The sequence below is a fragment of the Podarcis vaucheri genome (genome assembly GCF_965113315.1).
Source record: "Podarcis vaucheri genome assembly, chromosome: 4".
Taxonomy (NCBI): Eukaryota; Metazoa; Chordata; class Lepidosauria; order Squamata; family Lacertidae; genus Podarcis; species Podarcis vaucheri.
Genome location: NC_138762.1, coordinates 55,043,525 through 55,062,434, shown reverse-complemented (window position 1 = coordinate 55,062,434; position 18,910 = coordinate 55,043,525). Strand labels below are relative to the sequence as shown.

General features: G+C 41.7%; 1 protein-coding gene across 5 annotated transcripts in view; it reads right to left on the bottom strand.

Moving 5' to 3' along the window:
• SON (SON DNA and RNA binding protein) overlaps window positions 1-16,546 on the bottom strand; it is a 36,494-nt gene extending 19,948 nt beyond the window's left edge. For all 5 annotated transcript variants that reach the window (XR_014219461.1, XM_082221505.1, XM_082221506.1 and 2 more), the window contains exons 1-3: window positions 16,388-16,546; window positions 13,856-14,022; window positions 420-8,024 (exon numbers count right to left, since the gene is read on the bottom strand). Coding sequence is in view for 4 of the 5 variants with exons in the window: in XM_082221505.1 (XP_082077631.1) it covers window positions 420-8,024; window positions 13,856-14,022; window positions 16,388-16,467 (7,852 nt within the window). In the remaining variant the exon portion in view is untranslated. The remainder of the gene's footprint in view (window positions 1-419; window positions 8,025-13,855; window positions 14,023-16,387) is intronic.
• Window positions 16,547-18,910: the final 2,364 nt, after the last annotated feature.

Sequence of the window (18,910 nt, the reverse complement as noted above, 5' to 3'; positions counted from 1 at the left end):
TTTTAAAATAGCAAAAGTTATTTCTCATTTCTTCAGCATGGGCATTAAAATTATCTACAATAACTTGTATGTAAGTTTTGGTTTGTGAAATATACAGACACTGGGAAATATCCAACATCGTACCAGTAGATGAAACAGGACTTCCCGTTCCTCTACTGCAAAGGGTCTCCCAAGCTTCCAGAGCAGATTTTGAAGCTGTGCAGGGAGATGCAGGGCGAGAGCAGTAAAAGAGAAGCCTGATACACGTGAGCAGAATTCTGTTGCACAAGCAGGCTGCCACTTTTGGAATGTCCCTCTTTAACAACACTTAAAAGAAATTGTTTCAAAATAAAGGAATCTTAGAAAACCCCGAGAAATTAAGAGATACCAATTTATCTTCATAACATTATCTATGTAACAAATTGCTGAATATTAATTACCCAAGTCAGTCAGACGCTTAGGTGACCTGCTTGAAGTTCTGGATCTTCGATGATCAGGTGATATACTGGTGCTCCGTCTTCTCCCTGTGGATCTAGAGCATCTTGGACGAACAGGTGTTCGACTTCGAGATCGTAATCTGAGGGGTATTCTGTAGCTGTCTCTTGAATCAGATCTCCTCCTCCTCCTGTCAATAGACCTTGACCGGTTTCGCCGAGATCTCCTACGCCTTTCCCTGGATAAAGACCTTTGTCTTGACACAGATCTTGATCTAGTCCTCCTCCATCGTCTTGAACATGATCGGGAGCGAGATCGGGAACGTGTTTGAGAGCGATGATCAGATTTTGATCTTGAGGACCTCTTCCGTGTTGCTGATCGAGAACGGTTTTTTCTAGATCGTGATGCTGTTCTATGCCTGCGAGATGGTTCAGAGGACTTGGAGCCTTTACTCCTTGATCTTCGCAACGGGTCTCTCTCTCTCGTTTTTTCCAAAGATTTAGACCTAGATTTAGATTTATGATATTCAGGAGACTTGGTATGATTAGGTGCTTCCACAGATTCAGTTCCCTCTGTTTTTTCAAGCGATTTGGACTTTGATCTAGATTTGGAGCGTTTTCTTCCTGAAACATCTGAAGAGTCTTTATCTTTTCTTCTTTCAGGTGATTTGGATCTGGACTTTGATTTAGACTTAGATTTTCTGTGTCTGGATTTTAGGGAGGGGTCTTCTTTTTCAGCAGATTTTGTTCTACATTTATTATCAGCCGACTTGGATCGTCTCCTTTTTGATCTTGATGAAGTTTCTAAGTTTTCAGCTGATTTGGATCTAGATTTGCGATTATCAGAAGACCTAGACCGTCTCCTTTTTGTCCTGATGGAAGTATCTCTTTTATCAACGGATCTGGATCTAGATTTGCGATTATCAGAAGACCTGGACCGTTTCCTTTTCCCCCTGAATGAAGTCTCTCTTTTATCAACAGATTTAGATCTAGATTTGCGATCAGAAGACACAGACTTTCTTCGCCTTGTCCTCAATGAACTCTCCCTTTTGTCAACAGATTTAGATCTAGATTTGCGATCAGAGGATCTGGACCGCCTTCGCCTTACTCTCAATGAAGTGTCCCTTTTGTCGACTGATCTGGATCTACTTTTGCGATTATCGGAGGATCGGGACCGCCTTCGCCTTACCCTTACAGAACTCTCCCTTCTTTCATTTGATCTGGATCTAGATTTACGATCAGAGGACCGAGACCGCCTTCGCCTTGTCCTCACTGAAATTTCCCTTATGTCAACTGATCTTGATCTAGATTTGCGAACATCAGGGGACCTGGACCGTCTCCGCCTTGACCTCACTGAAGTTTTTCTTTTGTCATCAGCTGATCTGGATCTCGACTTATGGCGATCAGAGGATATGGACTTTCTTCTCCTTGTTCTTACTGAAGACTCTCTTCTGTCAACAGATTTGGATCTGGATTTGCAACGATCCGAGGACCGAGACCGCCTCCGCCTTGTCCTCACAGAGGTATCTCTTTTGTCAGTTGATCGTGATCTGGATTTGCGACGATCAGAAGATCTAGACTGCCTCCGCCTTGATCTTATCAAAGAATCTCTTTTGTCAACTGATCTGGATCTAGACTTGTGGTTATCAGATGATCGTGACAATCTTCGCCTTCTTCTGACCGATTCTCTTCTGTCAACTGATCTGGATCTAGACTTGTGATGATCAGAAGATCTGGACCGTCTTCGCCTTGACCTTATAGAAGTTTCTCTCTTGTCAACAGACTTTGATCGAGATTTAAGCCGATCAGAAGTCCGCGAACGTCTCCGTCTAGACCTTACTGAAGATTCTTTGCTCTCTTTTTTGTCAGAGGATTTTGATCTAGATTTATGACGTGAGGTAGAGTCCTTTTTTCTCGAACGAGAATCATTCTTACTTCTAGAACGTGCTCTTCTTGATGCTACCTGTCTAGAGGTGGAACGTGATCTAGATTTTTTTTTACGTTTTTTAGTCTTAGAAGGAGATTTTGATCGACTCCTTTTTGCTTTTTTCCCACTCTTACTTTTATCTTTACTTTTGCTGCTTACTTTTTCACTTTTCTTGTCTTTTAAAATATTTTCTTCCTTTTCCTTCATTATATCAGAAGACTTTGGAGCGGTGTCTGAATCCTGATCCTTCAAAGAATCCTGTAGAGTTATTTCCAATTCCTTCTCCTTGGCCATTTGCAAAGGTTCAAGAGATGCTTCTGAATCTTTCAACAATTGTTGGTTTGATTTCAAGTTTTCTGCTGCTGCACTTACAGATTTTACAGCTGCCTTTAAACCTTGTTCCTCCAAAGAGACTTGTTTCACTCCATCTAAGTCTTTTTCCTTTGGCTTGTGCAAAGGCTCTGAAGTTGCTTCTGAAGTTTTCACCTCCACAGTGAGTTGTGGAATCTTTTCTGAATTCTTAGCTTGTTGTTCTGTAGTTGACTCCAGATCTATCACCTCTGCCATGCACCTCTCTTTGGAATTTTGTTCTGTAATGTCTATGTTCTCTGCAGTCATAGGAGCTGGTACCAAATCTTTTGTACTAAGAGCATGGGCAGATTCCAAAGATGCTTCAGAGATTTTTTTATCTGACAACAAAATAGGAGTTGAATTTCTTTCCAAATCCTGAGTCCCCAAAGCTAACACAGATTTTGAAATTCCTTCAAAATCCATTTGCTTCTCTTTTCCCATTGTTGTTTGGGCAACTTGCAGATCTTTTACTTTCCCTATAGAATCACATTTAGTGGTTGCTTCAAAATCTCCTGGTTCTTTTGAGTGTACTGATTCTGGAGCAATCTTAGATTTTAATAAGGATTCAGTGTCCTTCAACTCTACTATATTCATAAGCCCTGCATTTGCCTCAGAACTCTTGCCATCCACAATAGATGCTATTTCTACAGTAGGTTGAGAGTCGTTTTCTGTACGTTCCAAAGCTGTTCTTGAATATGTTTCATCAAAACGCATTTGTAATTCTAGTTGTTTTTCTGAATCATCTGCTGTTTCTGTAGCCAGAGATGATATTGTGGCTCTGGAACTTTTTTCTTCCACAATACTTGAAAATTGGGGGGTAGTTATTGAAACATGCAGCACTTCTTCACGCGTGCCACTTCCTTCCAAATCACTTGCCTCCATAGTGCGCAGGGATTGTGGAGGAGTTTCTAAGTAGGTTTTTTCCTGAGCATGTTTAGATTTTGCAATAGTTTCTAAATCTTCCTTATTGACCAAACCTACAACTGCTGAAGTTGTTTCTGAAAGTTTCTCTTCCCTCACACTTTCAGATTCTGGAGCTTTGTACTGATGTGTCTCAGGGACATATTCTGTTTCTGAAGCCGATTCTAAATATTTTACTTCCAAAGCACTTTCTGCTTTGCTGTGTTTCTGAGAGTCTATTATTTCCAGTACTTCTGTCCCTGTAATTGTACCAGAAGAATCTGAATTTGTTGTACCTAGATTTCTTGGAGTAATTTCCAGTTCTCGGGTTCCTGTAGAGTCAACTAGCTTTAATACAGAGACTGATTCTGAAGACTTCAATTCTGGTGTATTTAGCTGTGCTGCAGTAGCTACTGAATTTTTTATTTCCAATACTGTTTCATAATTTAGAGCTTTTCCTAAATCTTTGGTTTCTGCTTCAGGTATGGATAGAGATTCTACAGCACCATCTGAATCCCTCACCTGTGGCACATAGAGTTTAGAAGTTGTTTCAAACTGCAAAGCTACTTCTGAATTTTTCATCCCTCTTGTATCTAAAGTACTGGAGCTTGCTCCCGAATCTATGACATCCAACATAAACACAGACTGAGTTTTGTCACTATCCTTTCTTTCTGAAACAGTTGCAGATTTAGAAATAGATTCAGAATATTTTACTGCCAATTTTGTGTCTGGTTTTAGAGCTCCAAAATCCTTTTGTTCTGCTTTATCTGCAGTTGTCAACGTGCCTTCTGAAATATGTGCACCCAAAACTGGTTTACATCTTTCAAAGGTTTCTGAACCAGTCGCATCAACTTTGGGAGTAGATGTGAGCACATTATTCATCTCGTTTTTGTCCAAAAATGCTAGATTTGTTTCCACCTTCTGACTGGTTTCTAAATCTTTCACACCTGTTATGTGAATGGGTTCAAATGTATCTTTCAATACATGCACAGATTCATAGGATGCCTTCAATTTTTCTACATCCACCACCATTTCAATTGTTTTAGCCGCTTTTAATCCTTTATCGTCAGTTCCATGGAGAAAGCTGGGAGTTGCTTTTATATCTAACACATCCGGGGCAAACAAAGCTGCTAGAGACGTTTCTGGTTTTTTTACTTCTTCAGTATCAATCACACATATAGTTTCTGAATCTGCTTCCAAATCTGTACCTGCCAGTGCTTCACTTCTGGGTTCTGCATCTGACACTTGCAATACTGGTGCACACTGTGACATTTCATTATGGTGGGGAGGTTCTGAAGCAATTTCCAAAATTTCTGATCCTACCAACAATTCACGTTTTGGAGGATCATTTGCAATTTCTGCGCCTGCTTGAACAGTAGATTCTAAATCAGATTCTAGGTCTATGCTTGTAGATTCTGAAGCTGTTTTTGAATCTTTTGCTTGAATCAAATAGAAAGGTGTTAGGGTGGTCTTTGAAAATGTTTCTGTCACATTCATAGATTCTGGACTGTGTTCCAAATCTATTACTTTGTTAATCTCGTCAGATTTTAGAACTATAATCTTCTCTTTCTCTGATACACAGAGAGATTCTGGAGCTGTAAATCCTCTTGATTCTGTCCTTTCTTCCAATTTCTGCTTCTCTTCCTGACTAGTTAATTCATCTGAAAACAGAAACTCTGAACTTGTTCCTGCATATTTAACTTCCAAAGAATACAGAGAATCCAAACCAACTCCCCTGATTTTTGTCTTCACATACTGGAGTTGTTCTAGATTTTGTTCTGCATGAGAATCAGGAATTGATGGCAAATTCTTCAATGCTAAGGGTTCCTTAGGACTGCTCACATCCACCACAGTTGTTTCTTTTAATTCTTGTATCACTGCTACATCCTCCAGTTCTGGAATTCCTTCTGAACTTACTATATCCATTTCTTGCAAAGATTTTGAAATGAGTAATGAGCCTTCACTCTCAGCATGCAGCTTATTGTCAGATACTCCTACAGCTACTTCTTTAGTTACTTTCTGATATCTTGGTAAAGTTTTCAAATCAGCTGCCTCAGCACCATTCTGATTTTTCTCCATGTGCGCTATAGCATCAGAAGGCTTCTCCTGTATTCGGGGCACAGGATGAGATTCAGTTTCAGTGCTTTTGCTTTTGGCCACAGTTTCAGATGCTACAGGAATCTCAGAATACTTTCCAGGTGGCACTGAAGTTACTTCCATATTTTTCACCTCTCTGTCCAGTGGTTTTAATTTTTTACGTAAATCATTCAACTCAACTATTGTTTCAGGATCTACAGTTTTAATGCCTTGGATTTCCCCAGTTTGTAGTGCTTTAAATTTGTTTGCATCTACCATGTGCAGTGACTCAGGAGCATTTTCTGAACTTTTCAACTTCATCATAATCTCAGATTCTGTATCAAGTTCTAGGCTCTGTTCTGAATAATTTGTAAATATCATATGCAGTGAATCTGAAGTAGCATCCATCTCTCTCCCCTCTTGTTCTTCTTCTGTCTCTAGACTAGTTTCTATATCTTTTCTCTGAGTTACTGCATCAAGTTGCAAAATGTCTTTTGCACTTTTCATTTCTTTTGTGTATTGAGATTCTGAAATGCTGTCCAAATTTTTCACAGTCATTAACGATTCTAGAACTTTTCCAAAATCCTTTACATTCCCCACAGTATTACTTTCTCTTACATCCACATATTTTGAAGCTTCCAGATATTGTGTTTTTACTATCCCTGGAGCCATTTCTAAATTGTTAATATTTAGAACAGTTTCAGATTGTGAAATGCTTTCAGGAACTTGTACATCAACCACTGCCTCAGAATCTTCAGTAATTCCTGACTCTCCTCTCTTCCCTACCACCGTTTCTAGGGGAGTTCCCAAATAATTCACTTGCCTATCTCCCTCAAATTCTGGAGAACTATCTAGATTCTTCACACCCTTCATTCTAAGAGGTTCTGGCACAGCAATCCACTTTTCCATTTCCGTTATACTTTTAGATTTTGCTTTTAAGCATCTCATGTCCATCTCCCCAACTTCCACAGTCCTCACTTTTAAAGTTGAATCTGTGCTTTTCGTGTCCTCTAATTCTGGTGCATCTTTTGCATCTGCTACAGTTTGCCAAAGTATTTGACGTTTTTCTGCATCATTCAATGTTGTCTTGACTGGCGAAGCTTGAGCTGCTCCTAATTCTTTCACCCCTGCCCTTGTCTCAACATCAGGGGTTGCTGCTGTGCATTTCTGGGCATCTAACTCGGTAATTATTTTTAATTCTTCTCGATGATGCTTCAGTTTAGTTACTAGAGCTGGTTCAAAATATTTTTCAGAGATCGTATGCAGAGATTCTGAAGCTGCTTCCGAGTCTTTCAATCCTGCTGTTGACTCAAACTGTTGACTCAGTTGCAGATCTTTCACTGTGACGATGCTCTCAGAGTCATGTAGTAAATCCTCTTTCATATCCATAAAGGTAGCCTGATCGGGGCTTATTTCAGAAGCTTTCACTTTTGCTGTATTCAAAAATTCTGAAGTGGCTTCAAAATCTTTTCCTACCACCATAGCCAAAAATCCCAGAGTTGTCACTGAATCTTTGGCTTCTGCAGCTGCCTCTGAGGGAAGGTTGGTGAAATTACAGCTAGCAGTTTCAAATGAAGTTGCTACTGCTTGTTTCAAGATTTCAGCATTGAAAGATTCTGAGACAGAGTCCAAATCTTTTACCTCCATTGTGTCAGATGCTGAACTTGTTTCCAAATATTCCAGTTGTACTGCTACAGACTTTGGACTGCTTTCAGGAGCACTGGTTTCTTCCATAGCCTCCAATGTCAAACTAGCTTCAGGCTGTTCGTATTCTCTTATGTTAGCCACTCTACCTTCAACATCAGCGATATTTAAAGATTCATTCCCTATGCACAAATTCAAAGCTACGTTGGTAGGTTGGTAGGTGTTATTTTCCAATTCTCTCTCATTTGTAACCTTGACTTCACTGAGTTCTTGAATATTGGCTAAAGTAGAATCTCTAGTTGTATCCAGTTTGCTGTTAACTGAATTATTTGCATTATGTGAATTTGACGTGGCTAAATTAAGGTTTTCGCATACAGTTTTTTTCAGAAGCCACCCAGAGGTCTGTTTCGAAGAAGATGCAGGCTGTAGATCTACATCTTCTGCACTTGGTATGGAGCTCGAGCTTTCTGATTTTGAATGAGAAATGGACTGCGTATCTCCACATTCTTTATGCTGCTCATTTAGTTTTGATTCCTTGGGTTGCTTTTTATACTTTTTCTCCCTTTTCTCCTTCTTCCTTTTCTTCTTCTTTTTCTTATCTTTGTGTTTCTTATCCTTCTTAGACTTTTTCCTTGGAATTTCATCTTCTACTTCTTTGGATAAGCCTCTTTTGGTAGAGTGAGATTTATTTCTCACTGTATCCTCGCCACCATCTAATAAAAGAAAAAAAAATGTGTTAAAATTAAAAATCAGAAGCCAGTTTTCAGAAGACTGAGCAAGAAACTCCTGACATTTTTGCTGTAGCTATAATTTGAAAAATTATGTTGCATGTACAAACTAGATCCTTTTTGATCAAATGGAGAAAATACTTACTACAAAATGTTAGCTTTAAATCAAGGTGCCCAAGCAAGATTACCTTTCTCCATGCCCGCTGATTCCTCCATTTCAAGTATAGCTAACACAGGGGAGAATCCAGATAAATAAAAATGCATATTCAACTACATTTAGTACAGGTGACTGGCGTAGTCAAAGTTGGAAGAATCAATCACCTCAATTGTACTTGACACACAGTATGAATAGAATAGCGATGTAAAGGCCTGAAAAGATGCCCAAACAAATAAGGAGGAACCATTTCTCCCCCAATTTTTCCAGGTCTTCACATCTCCAGTGATGTATCATACATTGGATTTGGGAAACAGTCCAGCACTAGAATCTACGTTTACAATTTCTAATTAAGCACAGAATCAACATGTACATTGTCCTTGCTTAACTGGAATGCTCATTTTTATACATAAACAGCGGGAGGTATCCAGCAAAGTAGTTCCATCAGCACAAGGACATCGAGCTCTGCAACAGAACATCCCCTCCGTCTCCTCTCCCTTAAATCTGTCCTGGGGGTTTCGCCTAACTCTACATGACAGCTTTTTGAGAAGTAAAGAATCAGTTAAAATCCCCTTATCCCTTCCTCTGGGAATAGGGTCTAATTAGAAGAATTCCATTCATGAGATTCTGGATCCAATCCTTTATTACTATTTATTCTTAATTACACAGCACCGTTATTATGCATGGCGGTTTACAGAGTATAAGAGAACAGGTTGGTGTACAAAGGTACATCTACGTCAAACTAAAGATGGATGCTGCCTGCAAAAGCTAATACTCTTCTTCACTCTTCACCTACTTAATGCATAACTGTGGTGCTTCTCATAGCCCATGTGATACAAGTGTAACATCTCTTGGATTACAAATTTCACTACATCTAAAAAATTAGATGTAACTATGAAATAAAGAACCTCACTGTCCCAGGTTCAAATTGAAAATATTTTCAAATTTGCCTTCTTGAACTGTCAGGGCCTGAATTTGTATGGGATACTACAGAGTCTTCTTCAAGAGGTTATTATTAATAAATGAGCTTATAAGAAATGGAAAAATAAAACAAATACCAGAATTGACCTTTAAAGAAGAGAATATGAAAGCACAATATAACACAACTCTTGGTAAACAAAATATATTATAACTTAAGATAACCAATAATGTACTGGGCTGGATGCAGAGATCTGCTCACAGAAAGCGGTGGATGCAAAGTGAATCCCTTCCCATCTTTTCCCAGGCATACCCCAGGCCCTCGAAAAGGCTCACCTGAGGCTAAGGGGACCCTGTTGAATGAGACAGGCTATGGCATAAAGGGCTGACAAGGAAGAGGGAGATAGCAGAAAATTGGGCCAAGGAACCTTCTGTGATGGTGCTTCTATCAACTTTTTGTGAGGATCAATTTTCCCTAAAGCAACGTTTTTGAGAGTTTCTAAGGACTAGAAACCTTCCTCTCACACTCTTCAACGATCTCTCTAGATCCAACCCCTTTAGATTTAAAAGTTTGAATTTTCCTGCACCCATCATACATGACATCAGCCACAAGAAAGGTGGGCATGGTTTGGCCTAAATGGCCTGGTGGGTCTAAGTAGGTGGGTCCCCTTACCTGGTGGGTCTAAGTAGCTGGGTCCCCTTATACATGCTTACTCAGAAAAAGATCACACTATATTCAATTTGCCTTACTACCCAGTAAGTCTGCTTGGGAGTGCAGCCTAAGTAACATTGATGAGTTTCAGAAATGGATCAGGAGATATACACGGTGGAGTCAATGCCACACAACAAAGTATTGTAAAGCACAACAAAATAATAAATCAATACGAAACAGAAATACTGGCACAATACAATCTGATAGCTGTGTGTGCAAGCAACAACATTTACTAGAAATTGCCTGTTAATAAATATGTGTGTGCTAACAGACACCAACAAGAGGGGAAATAGCTACACCAGCTCCATGCTAGGACAGAAGAGGAGGGAGCTGAACCATAGGTGCATCAGCCCCTGGAATGCCTGTTCTGGCTTCCACCAGAGTCGATAGATGCCTGTGGAGCTTTCAATGGATGTATCAGGCAGGGGCCTCCAGGGTAAAAATGCTGCTCCAGCAAACTTACGCATCCACCCATCCTAACCCCCTTCAGCAAGGTTAGAATTGCTCAGTTGTTGTTACTTTTTATGCAAATCTTTACATGCCTGATACCCCAGATGTAACTCTAAAACAGAGCTTTCCTAACTGTGTGTTGTGACACATTAGTGTGTCAGCTGTAGTGTGTCAGTGTGTCACATGAACGCTCCCCGCGGTCCTCTTGGGGCTGGAAAGGGTTACCGTATTTTTCCATGTATAAGACGAGGTTTTTTGCTTTTAAAAAAAAAGTACAAAATTGGGGGTCATCTTGTACACGGAACATGGACATCTGGGGGGGGGGGATCTATTAAATATTTTAGCATATGTCCGGGATTTTGGCTTGGGTGGGCTGAGGCAGTCCCTCCTGCTGCCGCCCCCCTTTCTCCTCCCCCTCCGGACTGCACGCTGGTGACTGGATCGCCTCCTGAAGCCCCCGCTGGCTGGACCACCGGAGCAAGAGCAGTTGCCACCACCGCTGCTGAGAGCTGCCTCAGCTACCTCTCCTTGCCTTCTTTCATTTTTTCTTCTTCTTCCCCTCTCAAACTCCCACCCTGCCCCCAACCCGCTCACCACCTTCCTCAGCTCAGTTTGCTCAACAGTATGGCCCAGCACAGAGTGGCCACTGCTTTCCCCCGGCTCTTCCTCAGTATCCTGCTTGGAGCCTCCTTCCCCTCGCTTCTCCGCAACAGCTGCTGCTACCAAGGGAAAGCATGTGTTGCCCCAGCTGCTGCCTTTGCTTCTGCATCGTGGTGCACTGCATGCACCTCATGATGGAAATTTTGAAGGCAATTGCCAAAAAAAGGATAAACTTGTCACCGCAGATCATCCAGAGTTTCACTTCTATTTTAGTGTTTTGTTTTCTTAATTTTGGGTTAAAAAAAAAATAAGGGTAGTCTTATACATGGGGGCATCTTACACATGGAAAAATATGGTAGTTTAACCTCCGGTTTGCTAGTAAAACTGAATTACTGTGTCACGAAATGAGGCATGGCCAAAAAATGTGTCACTAGCTTGAAAAGTTTGGAAAGCTCTACTATAAGAACACATTTTTACAGAATCTGAATATGTCATACAACTATTCAGTGTATTTAGTGTTGTTGTTTTTAAAAACCTAGGATATCAAACCATGTTTGATTTAACTAATCACAATCAGAATAAACAAGTTCTCCACTCACTTTACTGGCCGATGTTTCTCCGCAGACAGTTTTTCCAGGTCATGTGGACAGCAAGACTAAGCTGCTTCCGGCAAAACCAGAGCAGCACACGGAAATGCCGTTTACCTTCCCACTGAAGCGGTACCTATTTATCTACTTGCACTTTGATGTGCTTTCAAACTACTAGGTTGGCAGGAGCTGGGAAAGCGCAACAGGAGCTTACCCCGTCGCGGGGATTCGACCTTCCAATCAGCAAGCCCTAACCTCAGTGGTTTAGACCACAGCGCCACCCATGTCCCTAATGTAGCAAGTAACTGTGGCTCATTCAAAAGGAAAAACAAAACTGTTCCTCAGATCCTCTTATATACAAAGGAGTAGGGAGCTAGACTTAATCAACATTGCAAATTTTAATTTCACTAGTCAATCTAACACTAATTTTAAAAAATACATCAGTATGAAAAGAAGAGAGGTGATTTAAGTTGAGGAGCAGAAGTTTATAAGTAAGACCTGCAGCAAAACATTGTGGTGTATCCTCAACTAACAGGATTGTTCCTGTTTGGGGTTCTAGCCAGGAAGCCAGCCATGCCCAGCTTCAGGATACTACATTCCATTCCCGCCCCATTCACCAGTTTATTTTCCTCACTGACAATTCACTTCCATGATTACTTGGCATAGTCAGACCACACTGCACTGTTGAGTGGGGGGCAGACTGTTGCCCCCTTAGGTGTCACTGGTTTTTAAAAATATTTTTGTACTTCTGCAAGCCTTGGGGATTTCCTGAGCATGCCGATATATCCCTCTTGTTTATCAGTGGTTCTATTTTGATGTCAACACTCATACCTGTTTGCTATTAGGAGTGAGATATCAGGGTTATATAAGATTAATTTAGTCCGCCCATAATATTTTATGGTACACTTTACCATAACTGCATTAATACTTCTGGAACTTGGGTTCTGACACCATGTCTGAGGTCTCACTATTCAGGCATTATGTTAATTTTCTACAAAAGATAATTGAACGATAATAGTTTTTAAATAATTAAACGCAACTCAAATGATTCACATTAGACCAGAGTAAATGCTGCACTATCTTTTAAAGAAATTACAGTCATACCTCGGGTTACGAACGCTGCGGGTTGCGCGTTTTCAGGTTGCGGACCGTGCCAAACCAGGAAGTTCCGGAATGGGTTACTTCCGGGTTTCGGCACTCGCACATGTGCAGAAGCACAAAATGACATCAGGCGCATGCGCAGAAGCACCAAATTGTGTCATGCACATGCGCAGACGCGGTGCTTCAGGCTGCAAACGCTGTGGGTTGCGAACGTGCCTCCCGCACGGATCACATTCACAACCCAAGGTATGACTGTATTCAGCAGTTGAGGTGACAAAAAACAAAACAGTGATCTGAGAAATCAGCTATTGTCCAATATATTGGTTTTGTGTGTATAACTTTAAAAACACATGTGTTTTAATACCATAGGTATATGGCAATTACTTCACACACATGAAATGTGTGAAAGCTTAACCACCAGCTTTATCAACAGTAAGCACATTCACATTGGGCTGTATTCAATGAAGTCAGACTCAAACATACTTACTTAGCTGCGTATAACCCATTGAATCCCATTCAAATAATCAGAAAAAAATAACACCGTATTTTACTATTAGTAAATGAATTTGGCAATTACAACTCAATCCTAAATCTGTTTGCTTACAAATAAATCCTAGTAATTTCAATATGCTTTACTCCCTAGTGTGCATAGAGAGCTGTAGCCGTAATTTAACATTTACATGAAAATACTTTATATATACTTGTTCTAACTAGTTTTACACATTACATCAATACACTGTTAGTTTTCCCAAATGTAAAAGATCAATAACTTAACTCATTTTTGGAAAGCAGAATACTTTGAAAGACATAACTGTAAAACTGCCAAAACCACCAAAAACAGGCTTCCTCAAACTCAGACCTCCAGATGTTTTTTTGGCCTACAACTCCCATGATCCCTAGCTAGCAGGACCAGTGGTCAGGAATATGGGAATTGTAGTCTCAAAACATTTGGAGGGCCGAGTCTGAGGAAGCCTGACCAAAAAGCACAGATGGCACAAATAACATATTGAAGAGCTTTCTGTTAAAATAAAAATAAAACTGAGGACAACATAGTACAGACTTCCCCTCTTCCTCTGCTCCCGCTGAGATTCCCCATTCCCCCCCCAGAGGATCCCACAATCCTCTAGAGCAGATGCAGACACATGAGGGACTGCTGGGGGGACAGAATTTGAAGGGGAAGTCCCATAGTGGTGACAGAATTCATTCCATTGAAGAATGTAGAGCATTAAATTTCAACCTGAAGGTGCACATTGAAAGAAAATTAAATACAAAGGTTAAAATATTTTTTATGTACCTGGTTTGTACTGTGACTCTGCACCCAACACTTCTGATAATACTTGTTCTATCTTCTGCACTAGTGGATCATTCTGAAGATTACCAATAGATGTAATTGTATCATCTGAAGAGTTCACTTGCTCAGATGAGTTTATTTCACCATTGTGCTGGCTTCCTAACTTTGCACTAATAAAGAAAAATATGCAGAATCTCAATATTAGGTATACATTAAAAACAAATGGCAATAATATAACACAGTAACATACAATTAACATATAGAATTGGATGCAGACTTGCTCATTCATGAACAAAAAGGAATTTCAGCGCACTGTACAAATACAAACACAACTAGGAAGAGGAACCTGGATGTGCCTCACATGTGGCGTATTGCTATACCCCATCATTCAAGGACAAAAAGCATATTGCTGTACAGTAGATGGCATGGACATAGATGTGTTTGGAAGCCTTGTGGATACAAATCCTTCCAACTAACTAATTTAGGTTAGATGTGGTGATTTAAGACAGGAAGGAAAACAGTTAACAATAAAGAATTAACATAGGTAAAGGTGAAGGGACCCCTGACCATTAGGTCCAGTCGTGACCGACTCTGGGGTTGCGGCGCTCATCTCGCTTTACTGGCCAAGGGAGCTGGCATACAGCTTCCGGGTCATGTGGCCAGCATGACTAAGCCGCTTCTGGTGAACCAGAGCAGCACACAGGAACGCCGTTTATCTTCTCGCCAGAGTGGTACCTATTTATCTACTTGCACTTTGACCTGCTTTCGAACTGCTAGGTTGGCAGGAGCAAGGACCGAGCAACGGGAGCTCACTCCATCGCGGGGATTCGAACCGCCGACCTTCTGATCAGTAAGTCCTAGGCTTTGTGGTTTAACCCACAGAACCACCCGCATCCCTAAAGATTAACATACTGCTTCATTAAAGTACTGTATTGATTTTTGGGTGCTAGTGTATAAGGCTAGTGACAGCCATCCTACTGGATATTTGGAATGGTTTTGAAAATTTTCAGGACCTTGCACTGAGAAACTTAACTGTGTAATAGTGGAGAATTTTAGATCTTCCTAACTGAAAGTGAAAGAGTACAGTAAGAAATGTGGTTGTTTACAAGTTTAGCTTGCTTCTGCGTCTATTACAGCACTGATCTCAGACAGCAGACTGAATGTATCATCATTATATCCTATTTTTCTATTTAAAAAAACCACTTTTGTACTAAAAAAAGTTTCTGACATAACAGAAGTATATGATTTAACTCACTTTGGTATTTCATTTACTGTTTCTACAGTATTTAGCAATGGGATTTGACACTATGTGATGAACAGAATCTTTTGAGAACTCTCTATTTTTTGTCTTTTGTGGACTGTATACTTCATGTAACACTTTAGTTACTTTCTCTATTTATTTAACAGAATTTGTATACTGCTTATCCAAGTGGTTTGCATAAAATGCTAGGCGTTTTAATAAATGAAATTTCTCATCCATTCCAGTCAAGGAGTTTGCAGTGAATGAAACTTCCCCCATGAACTACATGACTAAATGACATTGTTTTACAGTCAAGTTGTGTTATTTTTCTTTGCACAGTGCTTAACAAAGAAACCCAATAAAAGAGCAATATTATTAAGGAGTCAGTACTACTGTTTACACTTTAAGCATCAACAACAAATAACGCTGCAATACATGCTCCAAAGTGTCTACAGTACAAGGTAGAACAAACCACTAAGAAAAAAACCACTAGGAACCTCTACCAACCTTCACAACTGAGTTAACGTTCCCAACATTTCTGAAAATACTTAATTCTTGCGAAAAGCAATTACATATTAAGAGAGAATCAACTCTTGATGTTTACGGTAAAATCCTATGCATATTTAGAATTGGCTTTTTAGCATCACAAAATGTTGCCTTCATGAACACCATCCTTTCATTGGATTCTTCTTTTCTTTAATACTTTGTTTACCGGCCAGAACCGCTGAAGGAACAGCTAACTTCCTCGAGAGCAGTTTTTCGAAACACTGGCTTCCTTAGAGCAGGAGTGGAGAACCTTTGACCCTCCAAAAGATGCTGCTGAACTACAACTCCCATCCGCCCCAACAAGCACAGCGAAGAGTCAGGGGTGACGGCAGTTGTAGTTCAGCAACTTTTGGAGAGGCCTAAGGTTCCCAAGGCCTGCTTCAGCAGCTTCGAAGCTCAGGGTCCGTTTGTAAACCCTTATTCCTTTGGGTGCCCCCGAATTCCTCCACGAAACTTGCTCTTAACGCCTCACGCCGGTCCGAAGTCGGCTTGAGCGCCAATCCTCACAGACGCCGTTCTTCTGCTCCGCCGCCTCCCTCAGCAGCTGCCCTTCATTGTCTCTCCCGGGCGCCGAGCCCCCCCCCCCCGGCCGCTGCCATAAGCTCCTCGCCCACAGCCCCCCCCGGCATCCCCCCCTCCCTCGACATCCCTTCCGGTCCCTTCGCTCTGCCCCTCCCCCACTCCGCCCGTTACTCCGCGTAATGCCGCCGCCGCCGCCAAAAGAAAACCCGGTCCCTCTGACCAATTACCTGCCGAATTGCTGCTCCTGGATCTCCCGGAACTTGCTAACGACAAAAGACCGAAAAATCTGCTCGATGCTAGTCGCCATGACAGCCTCGCGCAGCACAGGCCCCCCCACTTCCCCTTATCCCCCCTTCACTCGCTCTCCGAGACGCAGATCCGCCTGCGCTCTACAATGCAACACCGGAAGAAGACGCGGCCGGGCTCTTCTTCCCCTCCCCCCTCCTCCTCGTCCCGCCCTCCACTTCCGGATTGCCCTCTCGTTCTCCTGATTGCTCGTTCCGACAAGGGGCGGAGCCTGAGCCGGCTTGGGGGTGGGCGCTCTGTAGCCGAAGTGAACCATAGAGCGCCTACTCGGATGCCTTGGAGGTGCGAGGCGGACGTGACTCCGGGCGCCCCTCCTCCCCCTCCTCCGCCTTGCGTAACTGTATATGGCCGCCTTCTGGCTTCTCGTCAGCTCAGGCGACGTCCGGAGTTGGGAACACAATGAAAATGGCAGCGGTTGAGTCCGGGGCAGGAAAACAATCTAAAGGCCCGCACTTTGTCCTTCTGTTCGCCAAGGGGGGCGCTTCGGTCGTCTCTGTGTCCGTCCGCCCCGCCCCCCCCGTTTCAGACGTGGTTGTGCACAAGGTCAATGAAACTGAATGCAACCCCCCCCCCCCCCAAGGTGCTGCACGCTTCTGGCGGCTCTCGGCGGAGAGGCCCAGCCCAGCTGGACGTTGCACTGCCCTCCCTCCGACCGGGGAACAGCGGCCATGTTGTTGATGCCGCAGTTGGAGGCGAGGTGCCGCCGTCCTTGCTTCCCGGCTCGGAAGGACGCCATATACACGCACAGTCTGAAATACAGATATATGCACTTTCTCTCACACACCCGACACCAAAAGCTTTCCGAGTTTGCGTGCTGGGCGGGCTGAGAACCCGATTCCGTGCATGTTTACTCGCAAGTAATTCTGCATAGGATCGCAGCATTTCCAAATTCAGTGCTTTGTATTCCCTAAGATGTTAACGCGCACACCACTAACCCAGAACTGCTAAAAATAAATACACAACAGCTCCCGAGACGGGCCTTGAAAGGCATCAGTCGTGTTATTATTCACTGCTGAAAGACTGTAAATAAATGCGTGTCTATATAAAAAAATGTATATGTTTGGCTAAGGTACACCTGGAGCATGTACACACGTCTATAACACGGTTGAGGGAAGGACCGCAGCTCAGTGAACGGAGCACATGCTTTGCATGCAGAAGGAAGGTCTGGGATTAATCTCTGTAAGTAGGCAGAACCTGAGATCCATAAACAGCTGGAGGATGACAAGACTCCACATCCCTGTACAGTATTAGTGGAAATATTTCCCATGTCACAGGGTTTTAAAACAAGAGTTTTAAGTGGAAAGTACATTGGTTTCATCTGGACTGTTGTTGTTGTTTAGTCGTTTAGTCGTGCCCGACTCTTCGTGACCCCATGGACCAGAGCATGCCAGGCACTTCCGTCTTCCACTGTCTCCCGCAGTTTGGTCAGACTCATGTTTGTAGCTTCGAGAACACTGTCCAACCATCTTGTCCTCTGTCGTCCCCTTATTAGAAAAAATATAATTCTCATAACAATAGTCTGTTTTATGGTGCACATAATTATGATCTTTGCCTTATATAATCCACTTAGAAGCATTTATTAAGCAGGCCATAAATCTTGTTAAAATAAATGTGGTGACAACCTTTAGATACAGTGGTACCTTGGGTTAAGTACTTAATTCGTTCCGGAGGTCCGTACTTAACCTGAAACTGTTCTCATCCTGAAGCAAAGTTCTTAACCTGAAGCACTATTTCTGGGTTAGCGGAGTCTGTAACCTGAAGCGTATGTAACCCGAGGTACCACTGTACTGTATGTATTTTTAATATTAGAATATTCCTCAAAATTGTCTAACTTCCATTAGTTATCTCTGGAGGTAGTGTTTGTTTCTATATTCAGTATAACTGCCCATCAGTAAACATTCCCTGGGAGGCTTACAAATAGAACAAATTTTAAAATACAATACAAAATAATTATAGTAAACCATAAAACACAGCAAAATAAGCTGAAACAGCATAACCCAATTTACAACCCGGATTTAATGTTGTCAATTAAATTCTATTCTATGGACTTTTTACTTGGAAATCATTATGAATTCAGTTACAGATAGGTAGCCGTGTTGGTCTGCCATAGTCAAAATAAAAAAATTCCTTCCAGTAGCACCTTAAAGACCAACTAAGTTAGTTCTTGGTATGAGCTTTCGTGTGCATGCACACTTCCAGTGTATCTGAAGAAGTGTGCATGCACACGAAAGCTCATACCAAGAACTAACTTAGTTGGTCTTTAAGGTGCTACTGGAAGGAATTTTTTTATTTTGATTATGAATTCAGCTGGACTTACTCAAGGCTTATTTGTGCCAAGATTCAGCAACTCAACGCCGTCATTTGTTTTCAGTGTCACGAGCTCAACCCTAGAATTTATGGAGTTCCTCTGCAAGTTGCAAGGAGAGGAAAGAAAGTTTCCAATG